Genomic DNA, 20,604 nt, shown 5'->3' with positions numbered 1-20,604 from the left:
TGTATAGTATCTACAGTCTACCAGAGACATGACAGGTGTATAGTATCTACAGTCTACCAGAGACATGACAGGTGTATAGTATCTACAGTCTACCAGAGACATGACAGATGTATAGTATCTACAGTCTACCAGAGAACCTGAGACATGACAGGTGTATAGTATCTACAGTCTACTAGAAACATGACAGGTGTATAGTATCTACAGTCTACCAGAAACATGACAGGTATATAGTATCTACAGTCTACCAGAAACATGACAGGTGTATAGTATCTACAGTCTACCAGAGAACCTGACAGGTGTATAGTATCTACAGTCTACCAGAGACATGACAGATGTATAGTATCTACAGTCTACCAGAAACATGACAGGTATATAGTATCTACAGTCTACCAGAGACATGACAGGTGTTTAGTATCTACAGTCTACCAGAGACATGACAGATGTATAGTATCTACAGTCTACCAGAGACATGACAGATGTATAGTATCTACAGTCTACCAGAGACATGACAGGTGTATAGTATCTACAGTCTACCAGAAACATGACAGGTATATAGTATCTACAGTCTACCAGAGACATGACAGGTGTTTAGTATCTACAGTCTACCAGAGACATGACAGATGTATAGTATCTACAGTCTACCAGAAACATGACAGGTGTATAGTATCTACAGTCTACCAGAGAACCTGAGACATGACAGGTGTATAGTATCTACAGTCTACTAGAAACATGACAGGTGTATAGTATCTACAGTCTACCAGAAACATGACAGGTGTATAGTATCTACAGTCTACCAGAAACATGACAGGTGTATAGTATTTACAGTCTACCAGATATATGACAGGTGTTTAGTATCTACAGTCTACCAGAGAACCAGAGACATGACAGGTATATAGTATCTACAGTCTACCAGAGAACCTGACAGGTGTATAGTATCTACAGTCTACCAGAGACATGACAGATGTATAGTATCTACAGTCTACCAGAGAACCTGACAGGTGTATAGTATCTACAGTCTACCAGAGACATGACAGATGTATAGTATCTACAGTCTACCAGAGAACCTGACAGGTGTATAGTATCTACAGTCTACCAGAGACATGACAGGTGTATAGTATCTACAGTCTACCAGAGAACCTGACAGGTGTATAGTATCTACAGTCTACCAGAGACATGACAGATGTTTAGTATCTACAGTCTAGCAGAGAACCTGACAAGTGTATAGTATCTACAGTCTACCAGAGACATGACAGATGTATAGTATCCACAGCTCTGGTGAAGCCTAACACTGCATACCTGCACTTAACACACCACCGGACAGAGTATGTGAGTATACACAACGCTATACTGATGGAGTGGACACATAGGCAGGGAAAGAGGGAGTCCTAATTATAGCAATGCAGAGAGGATAATGACAAACTGCTCCCACTTTCCCTGAGCTATCAACATCTACCGACACACACACACACACACACACACACACAGGTCTCTTTCTATTGGCTAAACTTTGCTTCAGTTGGAAAGCGTACCTACTGTATACGTAGAGAAACCATGATGAGTTACTCTCATTAAAGTGCATTACAGAACAGAATAGAGACCTAAGCCTGTTTTTACCATACTGAGGCTTACACTGTACAAAGGTACTGTACGAGTACACAAAACAGTGCTATGACGTTGAACCAGTCAGTATGTGTTTGTATGTGTGTAATCTGCTCCAGGCTAGGCTAGGTTGGGGTGTGGTGGTCGTTTGTTGTGTTCAGGTGAGAGACTTTCCCCAGTGTTCCTGTTGAGTCTTGCCCTCACAGACGATAGATCTACTTCCTGGGAGGAGGGCTGTAGACTGTCTGCTTTCACCAACCGCCGTGAGAACACACACACACACACACACCACTGGTATGAGAAAGACAGTTGGTTGGTTTTATATTTGACTGATGCAACGTTGTTGTGATTCAACGGCAGAGAGAGAGAGGGTGAGAGAGAGAGGAGGGATAAGTGGAGCTGGGGGACATCTATGCTGACAGGCCACTCTCATTGAGGAAAACAGGATAGAAGACTTCTGCCACGACATCATGTACACCGCAGGCTCCAAATCTGCCTCTCTCATCCTGTTCCATGCTGCACTGTACATGCCTCTTCAGTCATCAACATTTTTAGCTCAGCTTCCAATCATCCAACCAAAACCAGCCAGGGGAGGTTTGAGAATCCAACCAGAGCAGGGTTTAGAGGGGTAAACACAGCATCTGTTTAAAGATTAAGCTGTCTAAACCAGTGACATGAAGGCCCACACACACACTCACACACACACACAGAATCACACACACAGAATCACACACACTCACCACACAGAATCACACACACACACACACACACACACACACAGAATATTCAACGAAAAACAATATAAGCTCCAAGTACTGCCTAAAAGGTTTATACAGACAGCTCTCTCTGTTCCTCTGCTACTACCCAGACAGGTTTATCTGCTGTCTACACATACAGCACACGTGTTATCATTCTCCTCCGCTCCACTGACACCACAATACAGCTCACAATAGCGCAGTTCCATTCATCCAAGTTATGTCCCAGCCAGGGGGCTGTGCAACAGTTCCCTTCCCAACATCGCAGTCAGATCTCTGCATCAGCATTTAACAGGTATGCCCTGGGTTGGTAATGCCAGTATTGTGAGTGTATATATTCTGCAGTACTCATCAGCCTGGGAAGAAGGTATTACCATACAGGAGGTGAAACTATTAACCCATATGGGAATGAAGGCCTGTGTCTCCTGGCCTGAATCCAATGGAGCACATCTGATCAGTCAGATAACTGGTGACTTGCAGCCGCAGCAGAGATGAGAGGAGCATTGCAATGTGATGGTCGTGTGATTGTGTGATTGTGTGTGTGTGTGCGCGCACGTAGTCCTGGGTTACAGACGGTAGAGCTGGTATTGAGGTTACTAAGATGACCTGGTATAAACTGTAGAGACATCTGACAGCCCAAGGTGCTTGGGGAGAGGAACCACTTGACCGCCAATGGCAACAGCTAGTCTCGCTGCGGTCTGACAAATCACGGAAAAGACATTAGACATACACTAAATACTTTACAATTGAAATTCTCAGTCTTTCTTTCTGTTTTCCCTCTCCATTTTAATTTCATCCTCTCTCTCTCTCTCTCTCTCTCTGCTGTGTCTCTCTGTGTTGGATCTCCTCCAAGATACAGATGGAGCGAGGGCAGGAGATGGAGAGAGGGCAAGAGAGGGAGAGACAGCGAGAGAGCGGGAGAAAGAGAGCTTCCCAGTCAGACATTCCAACAATCAATGGCACCTTGTTACCCTCTCGTACCTCACCGGCAGTCACATGACCAATCAGGCACTCTAGGATTGGGTAGTGGGTGGCAGGGCACACATACAGTGCCTTGCGAAAGTATTCGGCCCCCTTGAACTTTGCGACCTTTTGCCACATTTCAGGCTTCAAACAAAGATATAAAACGGTATTTTTTTGTGAAGAATCAACAACAAGTGGGACACAATCATGAAATGGAACGACATTTATTGGATATTTCAAACTTTTTTAACAAATCAAAAACTGAAAAATTGGGCGTGCAAAATTATTCAGCCCCCTTAAGTTAATACTTTGTAGCGCCACCTTTTGCTGCGATTACAGCTGTAAGTCGCTTGGGGTATGTCTATCAGTTTTGCATATCGAGAGACTGACATTTTTTCCCATTCCTCCTTGCAAAACAGCTCGAGCTCAGTGAGGTTGGATGGAGAGCATTTGTGAACAGCAGTTTTCAGTTCTTTCCACAGATTCTCGATTAAGTTCAGGTCTGGACTTTGACTTGGCCATTCTAACACCTGGATATGTTTATTTTTGAACCATTCCATTGTAGATTTTGCTTTATGTTTTGGATCATTGTCTTGTTGGAAGACAAATCTCCGTCCCAGTCTCAGGTCTTTTGCAGACTCCATCAGGTTTTCTTCCAGAATGGTCCTGTATTTGGCTCCATCCATCTTCCCATCAATTTTAACCATCTTCCCTGTCCCTGCTGAAGAAAAGCAGGCCCAAACCATGATGCTGCCACCACCATGTTTGACAGTGGGGATGGTGTGTTCAGCTGTGTTGCTTTTACGCCAAACATAACGTTTTGCATTGACAAAAAGTTCAATTTTGGTTTCATCTGACCAGAGCACCTTCTTCCACATGTTTGGTGTGTCTCCCAGGTGGCTTGTGGCAAACTTTAAACAACACTTTTTAGGGATATCTTTAAGAAATGGCTTTCTTGCCACTCTTCCATAAAGGCCAGATTTGTGCAATATACGACTGATTGTTGTCCTATGGACAGAGTCTCCCACCTCAGCTGTAGATCTCTGCAGTTCATCCAGAGTGATCATGGGCCTCTTGGCTGCATCTCTGATCAGTCTTCTCCTTGTATGAGCTGAAAGTTTAGAGGGACGGCCAGGTCTTGGTAGATTTGCAGTGGTCTGATACTCCTTCCATTTCAATATTATTGCTTGCACAGTGCTCCTTGGGATGTTTAAAGCTTGGGAAATCTTTTTGTATCCAAATCCGGCTTTAAACTTCTTCACAACAGTATCTCGGACCTGCCTGGTGTGTTCCTTGTTCTTCATGATGCTCTCTGCGCTTTTAACGGACCTCTGAGACTATCACAGTGCAGGTGCATTTATACGGAGACTTGATTACACACAGGTGGATTGTATTTATCATCATTAGTCATTTAGGTCAACATTGGATCATTCAGAGATCCTCACTGAACTTCTGGAGAGAGTTTGCTGCACTGAAAGTAAAGGGGCTGAATAATTTTGCACGCCCAATTTTTCAGTTTTTGATTTGTTAAAAAAGTTTGAAATATCCAATAAATGTCGTTCCACTTCATGATTGTGTCCCACTTGTTGATTCTTCACAAAAAAATACAGTTTTATATCTTTATGTTTGAAGCCTGAAATGTGGCAAAAGGTCGCAAAGTTCAAGGGGGCCGAATACTTTGGCAAGGCACTGTACTAGCACAGTGCCTCTTACGTCATTCTGACCCCCCACTCCCTCTCTCAACCCCACAACTCCCCGCTCCTCTTCCAAAACACTACCCCAGACATCAGACACCACACTGGGGCTTACACTAGCTCCAGTACCCCTCTCTGCCCTTTGACCTCACACATATCATATCAATGGGACTTTACATGAGTGAGGAGGTGTGGAAAACTCCCTGGCGGAAAATGATATATGTCCACGTGCACCCAGTCTAATCTTAGCTGTTAAACACCAGTTTGATGGCTGCTTGTATACTTTTAAAATGTGTTCTGTGGTGAATAGTTTGCAAAGAGAGAGCGAGAGAGGAGTTTATGAGAGAGAGAGAGAGAGAGAGAGGAGTTTGAGAGAGAGAGAGAGAGAGCGAGAGAGAGCGAGAGAGAGCGAGAGAGCGAGAGAGCGAGAGAGCGAGAGAGCGAGAGAGCGAGAGAGAGAGGAGTTTGAGAGAGAGAGAGAGAGGAGTTTGAGAAAGAGAGAGAGAGAGAAGTTTATGAGAGAGAGAGAAAGAGAGAGAGAGAAAGAGAGAGAGGAGTTTATAAGAGAGTGTGCATGATAGATACACACTGAGTGTACAAAACATTAAGAACACCTGTTCTTTCCATGACAGACTGACCAGATGAATCCAGGTGAAAGTTATGATCCCTTATTGATGTCACCTGTTCAATCCACTTCAATCAGTGTTGATGAAGGAGAGGAGACAGTTTAAAGAAGGATCTTTAGCCTTGAGACAATTCAGACATGGATTGTGTATGTGTGCCATTCAGATTTCTGAGTTTGAACGGTTTATGGTAGTAGTTGCCAGGTGCACCGGTTTGTGTTAAGAACTGCAGCGCTGCTGGGTTTTTCACGCTCAACAGTTTCCCGTGTGTATCAAGAATGGTTCACCATCCAAAGGACATCCAGTCAACTTGACACAACTGTGGGAAGCACTGAGTCAACATGGACCAGCATCCCTGTGGAACACTTTTGACACCTTGTAGAGTCCATGCCCCGAAGAAACAAGGCAAACAGTATTATACAGGCTAGATGAAGCTAGGTTGTAACCTCCTCCAGAGAGTTCATACCCGGACGAATTGAGTCTGTTCTGAGGGCAACTCAATATTAGGAAGGTGTTCCTAATGTTTGGTACAATATACTCAGTGTATATAGACACAGAGAAATACAAAACCATTGTAAACAACAGATAGGGAGATAATTATTGCAGAGGAGTGAAGGAGGAATTAGCCTATCCATCATTGTGATAGTATCACCAACAGAAGTTTGCTGGCTGTTCTGAGAGACTGCAGTATGAGTGATACACTGAGGATGACAACCACCCGTGAGAATACAACTCTATTATCGCAGTGCTATTGGATACACAGCCATTTCTGCATCTGGAAAAATACAGAAAGAACCACAGTAGCCTGACAAGCAAACGCAGCAAGGTCTCTTCAACCAACTCGGCTCAAAACACCTCAGGCACACCATTCACTCCTCTCCCCCACATTATATATAATACTTCACCATTTGTTTTGTGGTTACAGTAATGTAAAGGGAGAATGCAGTGCTCTGAAAAAGACTTTAAAGAAGTGAAATGTGTAATACTAACTATGCAATCGACCGTTACGCTAAATAAAGCCATCCTCCGGAAGGGGACTATCGCCACGGTAACGGAATATAGGTTTCCATGGCGCTCGTCCATCATGCAGCGGGCGTTGTCATACACACGTAATAAATGAATAAAGACAGAGTAGCAGGGACCCAGGCTTAGTGACACACACATATACACACACATTTATACACACACACATTTGGAGGGAAAGGGAGGACAAGGCTAAAAACAGCCAGGGTCACGGCCTTTCAAATGTGTCTCTGAGTCAGGCCTAAAACAGCGGGGTCTATATTTACAGAGAGTGAGTGAGTGAGTGAGTGATGGTTTCTACCTGTGTCGGGTTGTAGAGTTCCTGCAGTGCGTTGCGGGAGCCTTTCCTACAGCACATGTCCGCCGCAAACTGGTTCCTCCGCATGACTGTTAGAAGGAACAGAGAGAGGACCGTTAACAATGCCCAATCACACTGGAACAACAGCAACAACAACCAATCACATTGTTACAACTTAAACAACCAATAAGAGAGTGGGCCTAATAATGTTAACTACAACAGCATTCACATATAATAAATGGCCATAAAGCTATATTCTCTAGGGCCAAAGGGAACTACCACAGCTAAACTACAAAGCCAGGTCCCTATACACACAACCAACAGCCCACACAACAAAGCAGCCAGACAATACCTCTCAAATTACTGGATGAAAGAGCCCACTACATAACTACATGAGATTGAACAGAAGAGTGGGTGTGGGTGAACAACAATACATTTGAGAGCCTTTACTAGTCTCTGTTCTATGTTTCATCATCCTCACTGATCTAAAAGGAGTGGATATGTAATGCCATATGACTGTAGGACAAAGACAGTACTGTAGGAAATCAGGACAAAGATGATCAACGTGTATCTAACCCAGTTAATCGTTTGCTGTTTGTGCTGCGTGTTGTGGACAAATCATAGCCTTTTCTGTCACCTGGGCAATGGGTGAGAGCTGAGTGCTTGTTAGTGTAACGAACTACCGCAGACAGTCCATTATACCTTACCTTCAGTACGAGAGGGGGAAGAGATGCCCCTATACACACACACACACACCTCAGTGTGATGGGTGACCTGTCACCTGGCTGTGAAAGCAGCTTCATTATAATGCAGTTCATTCCTGCTCCCTACAGTGTGCATCATATAAACAGGCAATTACTGCTCTTTCAGCAGAATACACACACATACACACACTGATTGCACTCACTCAATCATTCTCATTTATCCTCTACAGCATCTATGGGCTGTCGACCTAATAGGTACAGAGAGTAAGATGATGAGACAGACAGACAGAGATAGAGAAAGAGAGAGGGTGAGAGAGAGAGAATGAGAGCGAGAGAGGGAGAAAGAGAGCAAAGCTACTCTCCCTGAGCCCTTAAATCTCCAAACAGTCCATCCTATTTCCCACACACACACACAAGTAGCTTACAAACCACCACACATACCTGATCTACAGATGTTGCTTCAGTGCCTCCAGGTCCACACACTGCTCTATTTAATCTGCTAGTAATCCTGTCTAAGTCTGGTGTGTGTTAATACACTGATCACCTTCCCCTTCAACGCACAGAAACACACACACAATAGGTGGACCAATTATGATTTTTCAGCGCCGATACCGATGCCGATTATTGGAGGACCAAAAAAAGCCGATACCGATTAATCTGACGATTGATTTATTTGTAATAATGACAATTACAACAATACTGAATAAACACTTATTTTAACTTAATATAATACATCGATCAAATCAATTTAGCCTCAAATAAATAATGAAACATGTTCAATTTGGTTTAAATAATGCAAAAACAAAGTGTTGGAGAAGAAAGTAAAAGTGCAATATGTGCCATGTAAAAAAGCTAACGTTTAAGTTCCTTGCTCAGAACATGAGAAAATATGAAAGCTGGTGGTTCCTTTTAACAAGAGTCTTCAATATTCCCAGGTAAGAAGTTTTAGGTTGTAGTTATTATATGAATTATAGGACTATTTCTCTCTATACCATTTGTATTTCATATACCTTTGACCATTGGATGTTCTTAAAGGCACTTTAGTATTGCCAGTGTAACAGTATAGCTTCCGTCCCTCTCCTCACCCCTACCTGGGCTCGAACCAGGAACATATCGACAGCCACCCTCGAAGCATCGTTACCCATCGCTCCACTACTCCAAGTCTCAGAGCGAGTGACGTTTGAAACGCTATTAGCGCGCACCCCGCTAACTAGTTAGCCATTTCACATCGGTTACACCAGCCTAATCTCGGGAGTTGATAGGCTCGAAGTCATAAACAGCTCAATGCTTGAAGCATTGAGAAGAGCTGCTGTCAAACGCACGAAAGTGCTGTTTGAATGAATGCTTACGAGCCTGCTGCTGCCTACCACGCTCAGTCAAAAAGCTCTTTCAAATATCAAATCATAGACTTAATTATAACATAATAACACACAGAAATACGAGCCTTAGGTCATTAATATGGTCAAATCCAGAAACTATCATTTCGAAAATAAAATGTTTATTCTTTCAGTGAAATACGGAACCGTTCCGTATTTTATCTAACGGGGGTCATCCCTAAGTCTAAATACTCCTGTTACATTGTACAACCATCAATGTTATGTCATAATTACGTAAAATTCTGGCAAATTAGTTCGCAACGAGCCAGGCGGCCCAAACTGCTGCATATACCTGTCACGGTTTTCTGTATGTGAAAGAGAGTCAGACCAAAATGCGGCGTGGCTATTGAGATTCATGTTTAATGAAAACAAAGTAAACACGAATCAAATACAAAAACAATAAACGTAACACGAAAACCGAAACAGCCTAATACTGGTGCTAAGTAACACAGACAGAACAAGGACAATCACCCCCCCCCCAACACCAAACAGGCTACCTAAATATGGTTCCCAATCAGAGACAATGACTAACACCTGCCTCTGATTGAGAACCATATCAGGCCAAACACAGAAACAGACAAACTAGACACACAACATAGAATGCCCACTCAGATCACACCCTGACCAAACAAAACATAGAAACATACAAAGCAAACTATGGTCAGGGTGTGACAGAGACCAGATGCGTAGAGCCGGCTTCATGGCACTTGGCTCGATGCCCACTCTAGCCCGGCCGATACGCGGAGCTGGAATGTACCGCACCGGGCTATGCACCCGCACTGGGGACACCGTGCGCTTCACAGCATAACATGGTGCCTGCCCGGTCTCTCCAGCCCCCCGGTAAGCACAGGAAGTTGGCGCAGGTCTCCTACCTGGCTTCGCCACACTTCCTGTGTGCCTCCCCCCAATACATTTTCGGGGCTGACTCTCGGGCTTCCATCCACGGCGCCGTGCTGCCTCCTCATACCAGCGCCTCTCCGCCTTTGCCGCCTCCAGCTCTTCCTTGGGGCGGCGATATTCTCCAGGCTGTACCCAGGGTCCTTTACCTTCCAACTCATCCAAATAATGCAGCTTCTCCCACTGCTGCTGCTGCTGCTGCTTGTTGTTACCACGCCATTTGGTCCTGTTTTGGTGGGTGATTCTGTCACGCGGTTTCCTCCTCTTCTTCCGAAGAGGAGAGGCGAAAAGGATCAGAGGACCAATATGCGGCGTGGTAAGCATCCATGGTTCTTTTAATACGTAAAGGTAAACATGAACAACTGACTACAAAAACAAGAAATGTGAAAACCCAAAACAGTCCTATCTGGTGCAAACACAAAGACAGGAACAAACACACAGTGAAACCCAGGCTACCTAAGTATGATTCCCAATCAGAGACAATGACTAACACCTGCCTCTGATTGAGAACCATATCAGGCCAAACACAGAAACAGACAAACTAGACACACAACATAGAATGCCCACTCAGATCACACCCTGACCAAACAAAACATAGAAACATTCAAAGCAAACTATGGTCAGGGTGTGACAATACCCTGACTCTGCGTGCAATGAACGCAAGAGAAGTGACACAATTTACCTAGTTTAATATTGCCTGCTAACCTGGATTTCTTTTAACTAAATATGCAAGTTTAAAAATATATACTTGTGTATTGATTTTAAGAAAGGCATTGATGTTTATGGTTAGGTACACATTTGTGCAAAGACAGTGCTTTTTTTGCAAATGCGCTTGTTAAATCACCCGTTTGGCGAAGTAGGCTGTGATTCAATGATAAATTAACAGGCACCGCATTGATTATATGCAATGCAGGACAAGCTAGATAAACTAGTAATATCATCAACCATGTGTAGTTAACTAGTGATTATGATAAGATTGATTGTTTTTTATAAGATAAGTTTAATGCTAGCTAGCACCTTACCTTGGCTCCTTGCTGCACTCGCATAACAGGTAGTCAGCCTGCCACGCAGTCTCCTCGTGGAGTGCAATGTAATCGGCCATGATCGGTGTCCAAATATGGCGATTACCGATTGTTATGAAAACTTGAAATCGGCCCTAATTCATCGGCCATTCCGATGAATTGGCCGACCTCTAACACACACACACACACACACACACACACACACACACACACACACACACACACACACACACACACACACACACACACACACACACTAGCCTCTTGATATACAGCAAAGCCATCAGGATTACAGTTGAGTGTACCCACTACGTGGACCAGCAGGCCCACCTGCCAGCACACCTGTGTCACAGCCTGGGGGAGATGTATCCATGGCAACCACCTCATCTCACCTGCACCCTTCTGATTGGTTACAATAATCAAATGCCCTCTCAGCTGAGGACACGCTGAACGCTTAGACACATTCACACACACACGTGACCCTGATCTGACCTTCCTCATCTACTGTATCTGTTTTATTATTATGGACTTTACCAAGCAGAAATAAACAGGTATGGGCTATGGTCAGCTGGATTGACCTCCCTCCCTCTTCCTCTTAGGGTGTGAGTTTTCGGGGACGTTATTCTCAACTTCCTATTGTGGACTTTTACAGGCCTATTAAAATCAGCCACTCTTTGTGAATCAGTGAAAAGGTTATACCAAGTCGAACACATGCACTCCACCCCCCTCAAAGGGTTACTAAGGGCGTTTGGTGTTTCCACCTTCCTCTATGAACTACTGTTGGGCAGTAGGGATTCTCTAGTGATTCTCCCTTTGCGTTCAGCTCAAAGACACAGCAGAGCCAGCCTCCCTCCCAAATCCCACCAATAACAGCTTCTGACATGCAAAGGATTCTATGAAGTCAAGCATCACAAACCACGCAGAAACTACAGCAACACACAACAGTGAGCCCAGAATAACAAGATACTAAATCAGATCCAAAGTTGGCACACATATGTCATGTAAGACCGTCGTTGAAGGAGTGGCTGGAGTGTATATTGGGAAGCAATATATTCACTGTGAGTTTGATTACATACTGTCGCCTCACTATAAATAGTAGTCCGTTCTGCACAAGCTCAGCAGGCCTGTAATCACACAACATCTGCAGCCATCTATCAGCAAGGGATTATGGGATACTGGAGGATTAATCTGCTGCTAATCTTACCTACACACAGAGAGCATCAATTCACTTGCCACTGTCACGTGCACACACACACACACACACACGCACAGTAACATACAAAAACACACACAGTCACTAACGTGCATGCACACACGCTGATGTGTACATGTACATGCACACGCACACACACACACACACACACACTGATCCCTCTGTCGGTTTGATAATGTCTAGCGGGAGATAGACCTCCCGCAGACTTTTCATATCTCCCGTGAGTGTCTTGTCTGTCTGTGTACATTTAGATGTGTGTGTTATATCTCTGGTGCACAGAGCTGAAGTGCTGAAGATGAGTTAGGATTCAGATGAACAGCAGAATTAGAGCAGGAGCACAGGAGACAGATGTTTAGGCACGCGAGTGCAACTTCATTAAACAAAAGCCTGATAAGCGCCTGTCAAATGTGTGTCGGGTGGTAATGCGTGTGTGTTGGTGCAATATGTGGGGGACGCGAGTCTGTTAATAATTGGATTTATATAGCGTGTGTGTCTGTGTGTGTGCGTGTGTGTGTGCGTCCACAGGGAAAGGCTAGCTAAACCCAATCAGAACAGTTGATATGATAGGCTGTTCGTTTCTCCTCTTCATTCATTTAGCTGTGGGCCTTTAATCCTTTAATGATAATTACTAACATGAACATAAAACACACCCTCATTGTGGCATGGGAACAACCATCAGTTTAGTAGAGACTGAAAGTGTGTGTATGTGTGTGTCGACACACACTTTATGTTATAATTACGGGTGGAAAGAAATGTCTTGATGTCATGTATTAACATCCCCAATAGAAATATAATTCTGTAATTAATAAATGAATTGATAATGACAGAAAATAAGGAATGTGTCTCATAAGAGACGAGATGATGAAAGAGGAGGCTTTGAAAAGGAGAGGTACGAGTTCTGGAGCAGAGAGACCGATTGCACCTCACAGTACATATAAGACCACGCCGCAGCTATTATGACTCTTTAAACTACACTAAACAAAAATATAAACGCAACATGTAAAATGTCGGTTTGATGTTTCATGGGCTGAAATAAAATATCCTGGAAATACGCACAAAAAGCTTATTTCTCTCAAACGTTACATCCCTGTTAGTGAGCATTTCTCCTTTGCCAAGATAATCCATCCACCTGACAGGTGTGGCATATCAAGACGCTGATTAAACAGCATGATCATTACACAGGTGCACCTTGTACTGGGGACAATAAAAGGACACTCTAAAATGTGCCGTTTTGTCACACAACAATGCCACAGATGTCTCAAGTTTTGAGGGAGAGTGCAATTGGCATGCTGACTGCAGGAATATCCACCAGAACTGTTGCCAGAGAATGTAATGTTCATTTCTCTAACATAAGCCGCCTCCAACCTCATCTTAGAGAATTTGGCAGTACATCCAACCGGCCTGTAACCACACCAGCCCAGGACCTCCGCATTCGGCTTCTTCACCTGCGGGATCATCTGAGAGCAGCCACCCGGACAGCTGATGAAACTGTGGGTTTGCACAATTTCTGCACAAACTGTCAGAAACCCAGCTCTGGGAAGCTCATCTGCGTGGTCGACGTCCTCACCAGGGACTTGACCTGTCTGCAGTTCGGCGTCGGAACTGACTTCAGTGGGAAAAGCTCACCTTCGATGGCCACTGGCACATGGGAAAAGTGTGCTCTTCATGGATGAATCCTGGTTTCAACTGTACCAGGCAGATACAGACAGCGTGTATGGCGTTGTGTGGGCTAGTGGTTTGCTGATGTCAACATTGTGAACAGAGTGCCCCATGGTGGTGGTGGAGTTATGGTATGGGCAGGCATAAGCTATGGACAACGAACTCAATTGCATTTTATCGATGCACAGAGATATGCACAGAGATATCGTGACGAGATCCTGAGGCCCATTGTTGTGCCATTCATCCGCCTCCATCACCTTATTTTTCAGCATGATAATGCATGGCCCCATGTCGCAAGGATCTGTACACAATTCCTGGAAGATAAAAATGTCCCAGTTCTTCCATGCATACTCAATAGACATGTCACCCATTGAGCATGTTTGGGATGCTCTGGGTCAACGTGTACGACAGCGTGTTCCATTTCCCGCCAATATCCAGCAACTTCGCACAGCCATTGAAGATTAGCGGGACAACTTTCCACAGGCCACAATCAACAGCCTGATCAACTCTATGGTAAGAGGATGTGTCGCGCTGCATGAGGCAAATCGCAGTCACACCAGTAACTGACTGTTTTTCTGATCCACGCCCCTACCTTTTTAAAAAAGGTATCTGTGACCAAAAGATGCATATCTGTATTCCCAGTCATGTGAAATCCATAGATTAGGGCCAAATTAATGTATTTCAATTGACAGATTTCCTTATATGAACTGTAACTCAGTCAAATGTTTGAAAATGTTGCATGTTGCATTTATACATTTTTTCAGTGTATATAAGTATCCCAACATACACAACAACCTATTGTGGACAGGTAATAAAACAATGGGGCTATAGCTTCATGATATAATGCTATAATCAGAACACTAACTGGACAGATGAGTGGTTTAGTTTGTCTCTAGTTGATTATAGTTGTATCTCTGTGTGTGGTCTATTGCTGTGTGATCATACAGGTCTCTCGGACCGAAGCAACATGGTCGGGCGAAGAGGCAAGTGCTTGCCAACGTGAGTTGCTTCCCACTGGGCAGCAGTTGCTTCCCAGCAGATAGATGTATCACACGTCCCCAGTGGTAGCTAAAGTAATCAATTTGTTCCAAGTTGTTTCTAGCCACGTCTATAAACTAGCTAGCTGGGAGGGGATTATCAGGACGACTGACTGAACGGAATCCATACGCCTCCCCTCGACTCTCGCTGCACAACATGCGTCACATTTGGGCACCAGGCATGTTGGGTATACCCTCTCCCATCCCCAATCTAAGACCCCTAAGTAATGGCTGCCCTCTCACTGCCTGACTCAATATTCCCAACATTGAATAGCAATGGAATTTGGAGTGGGGAAATGGGGAACATAACCACAGTGCAGAAACTCTTAGCTATGGAGAAGTCTGTTTGGGTCTTTTAAGTGGAGAAACAAATAACATAGACACACCACACACACACACACACAGAAACAGGATGGATGAATAAACAAAGGAGCATGTTGTAAACCCATATTTGGCCACAGACTAAGAGACAGTGGTCAGTCACACAGTCGGAGGTAGTCAAGCATGGTCAGATATGGTCAGAGGCGGTCAAGCATGGTTAGACAGTCACACAGAGAGATGGACAAACTACCGCAGACAGACATGAATCACAAACCACAAGCCCAGAGGAGGTGAACATACGGGACCAGTGGGAGATCCATAGTAACAGAAAAAGTGAGAAAGGGAAAAGTGAGGGAGGGAAGGAGGGGGAAGATATGGACAGACAGCAGGAGGGAGGAACCCACTGAACCTCTCCAGTGTGACAACCCTGGGACAGTCACCCCTCCTGTACTGCCCTGTCTTTAGCCCCTCCAGTCATGAAAGTGAATATGAGTGAACAGAGGGTAGACTAATCAGAGAAAGAGATAGAGAGAGAGAGAGGTACAGATGAAGAGACAGACAGTTAGACAAGGATATCAACCATAGATCATTGGTAAGGTGATGCATAGCAGCCACTGCAGTAGGCACCAAAGCGCTCACCGCACATTAGCCTTCTTAGCCTACCTCCCTTCCTCCCTCCCTCCTCTTCTGGACACCCCAACATCACCCTGCCGAGCCCGGCAGTGGTCAACAGGATGGGAGTCTCAAAAAACAATTCTGCAATCAGTGTGGAAGGGCTGTGATCAAAACACCACAGGGAAGAACCACACGCTCCATCACGCATGCAGTCACTGTATGTGTGTGTGTTAGTCCTGAACGTTACCTCCTGTAAGACTGTGGTGGAAGCGTAGAGGATGGGGTAAGAGGTAACTCTAGGGCTGACCCCATTCAGTCGACTGGTCGATTGTTTGGGCCACAGACATTTTTTTTGTCAGACAGTTGCAAAAAATTTTTTTTATTTTTATGGCACATCTTGATTGACGCCTGTCTCAGTGGACTAATCCATTGCTGAGGCCACAGGGTTGGCTCACCAGTAGTACACTTCCCGTTAATTCTCCTCGTTTCTAATCTACAATGTTTGTTTGGTTACCGTCATTTCTGTTCATGCGTTCAATATACAGTATCGTTATCATTACAGTATTTTACCGTTCTCATTGGCAAGAGTGGACACGTTGTTTGCAAAGCCCACAACTTAGTCTACACTTGAGAGAAACAAGTTTTGGTTCATTTCATTCCATTTATGAGTTTTGTCAATTTAGTCATTGTGTTTTGTAAGGATGCGCAACTGATTACTCATAGAAGTCGGCCCAGGCTACCTGGCCTGCGCGCAAATGTCGGCTTATACAATGTCCCCATAGTATTACAGATTGTCTTAACTCACCACCACTAGTGAGCTGTGGAGCTTCTCAAAGCAATTTTTTCTTCACCTCCAAACAGCAAGTAAACAAAGTCTGTTTTTACATCCATTGAGACTGATAATAGTTCCTCAAGGTAGCCTATTTTAAAAATCTTTCCAGCTCTCTCCCTTTCCGTAACCACACCACCTGAAAAGGGGGGGGGGCATGCTCTGATCCAGTGGAAACATAAAACCTGATTGCTTCTTATCCCTTACGCAAATAGCCTACTGCTGTGTCTGTTCTGAGCTCACTGGCATGGGAAATTCTGAGGGTCCAGAATATTTTATACAACGTTTGTTAGCACAAGCTTTGGGCTGGACCAAATCAACTTGGGCTGGACCAAATCAACTTGGTCCAGCCCAAAGCTTGTGCTAACAAACTTGCCACGTTGTATAAAATATTCTGGACCCTCACAATATTGCCATTGGCAACTATGTAAAAAATAGCCAACAAATGAAAACAGTACAGCCTTTAGTTAGAAAATATCCTGATAAAAATAAATCACATTGGCTATGCATGGCCTGTCTGCAAGGAACTTGAAACATTGGCAAGTTTGTTAGCACAAGCTTCGGACCTTTTAAGATAAGGATAAGCAGCATAACACACACAAAGTGCACTCTTTCCCTATCCATCCAACACCAACAAAAGGCACAAACATGGTTGTACAATCTAGCCAAAATACTTTTTGAGAGAGAGAGAGAGAGAGAGAGAGAGAGAGAGAGAGAGAGAGAGAGAGAGAGAGAGAGAGAGAAATGTGATGACATGCATATTATATATACCTTCAAATTTGTTGCTTAAATTTAACTCAATAATTCAGACACATGGAACATCTTAAATAGTATTACCACAATGGGGAAAAACTAAATGAACTAATTAGCTAAAAACTAAGATCCCAAACAAATATTACAACCTATAATACAGAACTTCTCCTCCTGCTTCTCTCTTTTGATGGTTATTTTGTGGGTGGACACATCAAAGTGCACCTCCTATTGTTAAAGATGGCAAAGCGGTCAATAACACTATTATGGCTTCGTAGCCCAATCACTTCAGCCTCAATGGACATGGCTGCAAGACGTGCAAGTCTTTTCTGACCCATTGTCTTACGCAACCAGGAGTGCAGCCGGCGCAGTGCACTGAAGGACCTTTCACAGGAGTAGCTGCTTACAGGGTTTGTGAGGGAAACCTGAATGGTTTCCTTCAGATAAGGTAACGTATCATCATCCAGGAGGTTATGCACAGCTACCATATCTTTGGGAGGACGTCCAGCCTCTCTTTTCCGGGCAAGAAAGTTTCTGGCCCCCAACATCTCTTCTGCTTTAACATCAATACCGTAGTGCTTGGCAAACTCAGTGGATCTGGATCTGTTTGTTGTCCCTCTCTCTCTGGATCTGTTTGTTGTCCCTCCCTGTCTGGATCTGTTTGTTGTCCCTCCCTGTCTGGATCTGTTTGTTGTCCCTCCCTGTCTGGATCGGTTTGTTGTCCCTCCCTCTCTGGATCTGTTTGTTGTCCCTCCCTGTCTGGATCTGTTTGTTGTCCCTCCCTGTCTGGATCTGTTTGTTGTCCCTCCCTCTCTGGATCTGTTTGTTGTCCCTCCCTGTCTGGATCTGTTTGTTGTCCCTCCCTGTCTGGATCTGTTTGTTGTCCCTCCCTGTCTGGATCTGTTTGTTGTCCCTCCCTCTCTGGATCTATTTGTTGTCCCTCCCTGTCTGGATCTGTTTGTTGTCCCTCCCTGTCTGGATCTGTTTGTTGTCCCTCCCTGTCTGGATATGTTTGTTGTCCCTCCCTCTCTGGATCTGTTTGTTGTCCCTCCCTGTCTGGATCTGTTTGCTGTCCCTCCCTCTCTGGATCTGTTTGTTGTCCCTGTCTGGATCTGTTTGTTGTCCCTCTCTCTCTGGATCTGTTTGTTGTACCTCCCTGTCTGGATCTGTTTGTTGTCCCTCCCTGTCTGGATCTGTTTGTTGTCCCTACCTGTCTGAATCTGTTTGTTGTCCCTCCCTGTCTGGATCTGTTTGTTGTCCCTCCCTGTCTGGATCTGTTTGTTGTCCCTCCCTGTCTGGATATGTTTGTTGTCCCTCCCTCTCTGGATCTGTTTGTTGTCCCTCCCTGTCTGGATCTGTTTGTTGTCCCTGTCTGGATCTGTTTGTTGTCCCTCTCTCTCTGGATCTGTTTGTTGTACCTCCCTGTCTGGATCTGTTTGTTGTCCCTCCCTGTCTGGATCTGTTTGTTGTCCCTACCTGTCTGAATCTGTTTGTTGTCCCTCCCTGTCTGGATCTGTTTGTTGTCCCTCCCTGTCTGGATCTGTTTGTTGTCCCTACCTGTCTGAATCTGTTTGTTGTCACTCCCTGTCTGGATCTGTTTGTTGTCCCTCCCTGTCTGGATCTGTTTGTTGTCCCTCGATGTCTGGATCTGTTTGTTGTCCCTCCCTGTCTGGATCTGTTTGTTGTCCCTCTCTCTCTGGATCTGTTTGTTGTCCCTCCCTGTCTGGATCTGTTTGTTGTCCCTGTCTGGATCTGTTTGTTGTCCCTGTCTGGATCTGTTTGTTGTCCCTGTCTGGATCTGTTTGTTGTCCCTCCCTCTCTGGATCTGTTTGTTGTCCCTCCCTCTCTGGATCTGTTTGTTGTCCCTCCCTGTCTGGATCTGTTTGTTGTCCCTCTCTCTCTGGATCTGTTTGTTGTCCCTCCCTTTCTGGATCTGTTTGTTGTCCCTCCCTCTCTGGATCTGTTTGTTGTCCCTCCCTGTCTGGATCTGTTTGTTGTCCCTCCCTCTCTGGATCTGTTTGTTGTCCCTCCCTGTCTGGATCTGTTTGTTGTCCCTCCCTGTCTGGATCTGTTTGTTGTCCCTCCCTCTCTGGATCTGTTTGTTGTCCCTCCCTGTCTGGATCTGTTTGTTGTCCCTCCCTCTCTGGATCTGTTTGTTGTCCCTCCCTGTCTGGATCTGTTTGTTGTCCCTCTCTCTCTGGATCTGTTTGTTGTCCCTCCCTTTCTGGATCTGTTTGTTGTCCCTCCCTCTCTGGATCTGTTTGTTGTCCCTCCCTGTCTGGATCTGTTTGTTGTCCCTCCCTGTCTGGATCTGTTTGTTGTCCCTCCCTCTCTGGATCTGTTTGTTGTCCCTCCCTCTCTGGATCTGTTTGTTGTCCCTCCCTGTCTGGATCTGTTTGTTGTCCCTCCCTCTCTGGATCTGTTTGTTGTCCCTCTCTCTCTGGATCTGTTTGTTGTCCCTCTCTCTCTGGATCTGTTTGTTGTCCCTCCCTGTCTGGATCTGTTTGTTGTCCCTCCCTCTCTGGATCTGTTTGTTGTCCCTCCCTCTCTGGATCTGTTTGTTGTCCCTCCCTGTCTGGATCTGTTTGCTGTCCCTCCCTCTCTGGATCTGTTTGTTGTCCCTCCCTGTCTGGATCTGTTTGCTGTCCCTCCCTCTCTGGATCTGGTTGTTGTCCCTCCCTGTCTGGATCTGTTTGCTGTCCCTCCCTCTCTGGATATGTTTGTTGTCCCTCCCTCTCTGGATCTGTTTGTTGTCCCTCCCTCTCTGGATCTGTTTGTTGTCCCTCCCTCTCTGGATCTGTTTGTTGTCCCTGTCTGGATCTGTTTGTTGTCCCTCCCTCTCTAGATCTGTTTGTTGTCCCTCTCTCTCTGGATCTGTTTGTTGTCCCTCCCTCTCTGGATCTGTTTGTTGTCCCTCCCTCTCTGGATCTGTTTGTTGTCCCTCTCTCTCTGGATCTGTTTGTTGTCCCTCCCTGTCTGGATCTGTTTGTTGTCCCTCTCTCTCTGGATCTGTTTGTTGTCCCTCCCTCTCTGGATCTGTTTGTTGTCCCTCTCTCTCTGGATCTGTTTGTTGTCCCTCTCTCTCTGGATCTGTTTGTTGTCCCTCTCTCTCTGGATCTGTTTGTTGTCCCTCCCTGTCTGGATCTGTTTGTTGTCCCTGTCTGGATCTGTTTGTTGTCCCTCCCTGTCTGGATCTGTTTGTTTGAACCGGATTGGCCTTCGGCAG

General features: G+C 45.0%; 1 protein-coding gene across 2 annotated transcripts in view; it reads right to left on the bottom strand.

The window, feature by feature from the left end:
- The window catches only part of LOC139378610 (carbohydrate sulfotransferase 11-like), an 81,669-nt gene that overhangs the window by 24,731 nt on the left and 36,334 nt on the right, over nucleotides 1-20,604 (bottom strand). For both annotated transcript variants that reach the window (XM_071120932.1, XM_071120931.1), the window contains exon 2: nucleotides 6,959-7,044. In XM_071120932.1, the coding sequence (XP_070977033.1) occupies nucleotides 6,959-7,044 (86 nt within the window). The remainder of the gene's footprint in view (nucleotides 1-6,958; nucleotides 7,045-20,604) is intronic.

Source organism: Oncorhynchus clarkii, chromosome 21, assembly GCF_045791955.1.
Source record: "Oncorhynchus clarkii lewisi isolate Uvic-CL-2024 chromosome 21, UVic_Ocla_1.0, whole genome shotgun sequence".
NCBI classification, from domain to species: domain Eukaryota; kingdom Metazoa; phylum Chordata; class Actinopteri; order Salmoniformes; family Salmonidae; genus Oncorhynchus; species Oncorhynchus clarkii.
Note: the sequence above shows the minus strand (reverse complement) of the source record. Positions and strands in the feature narration are given on the sequence as shown.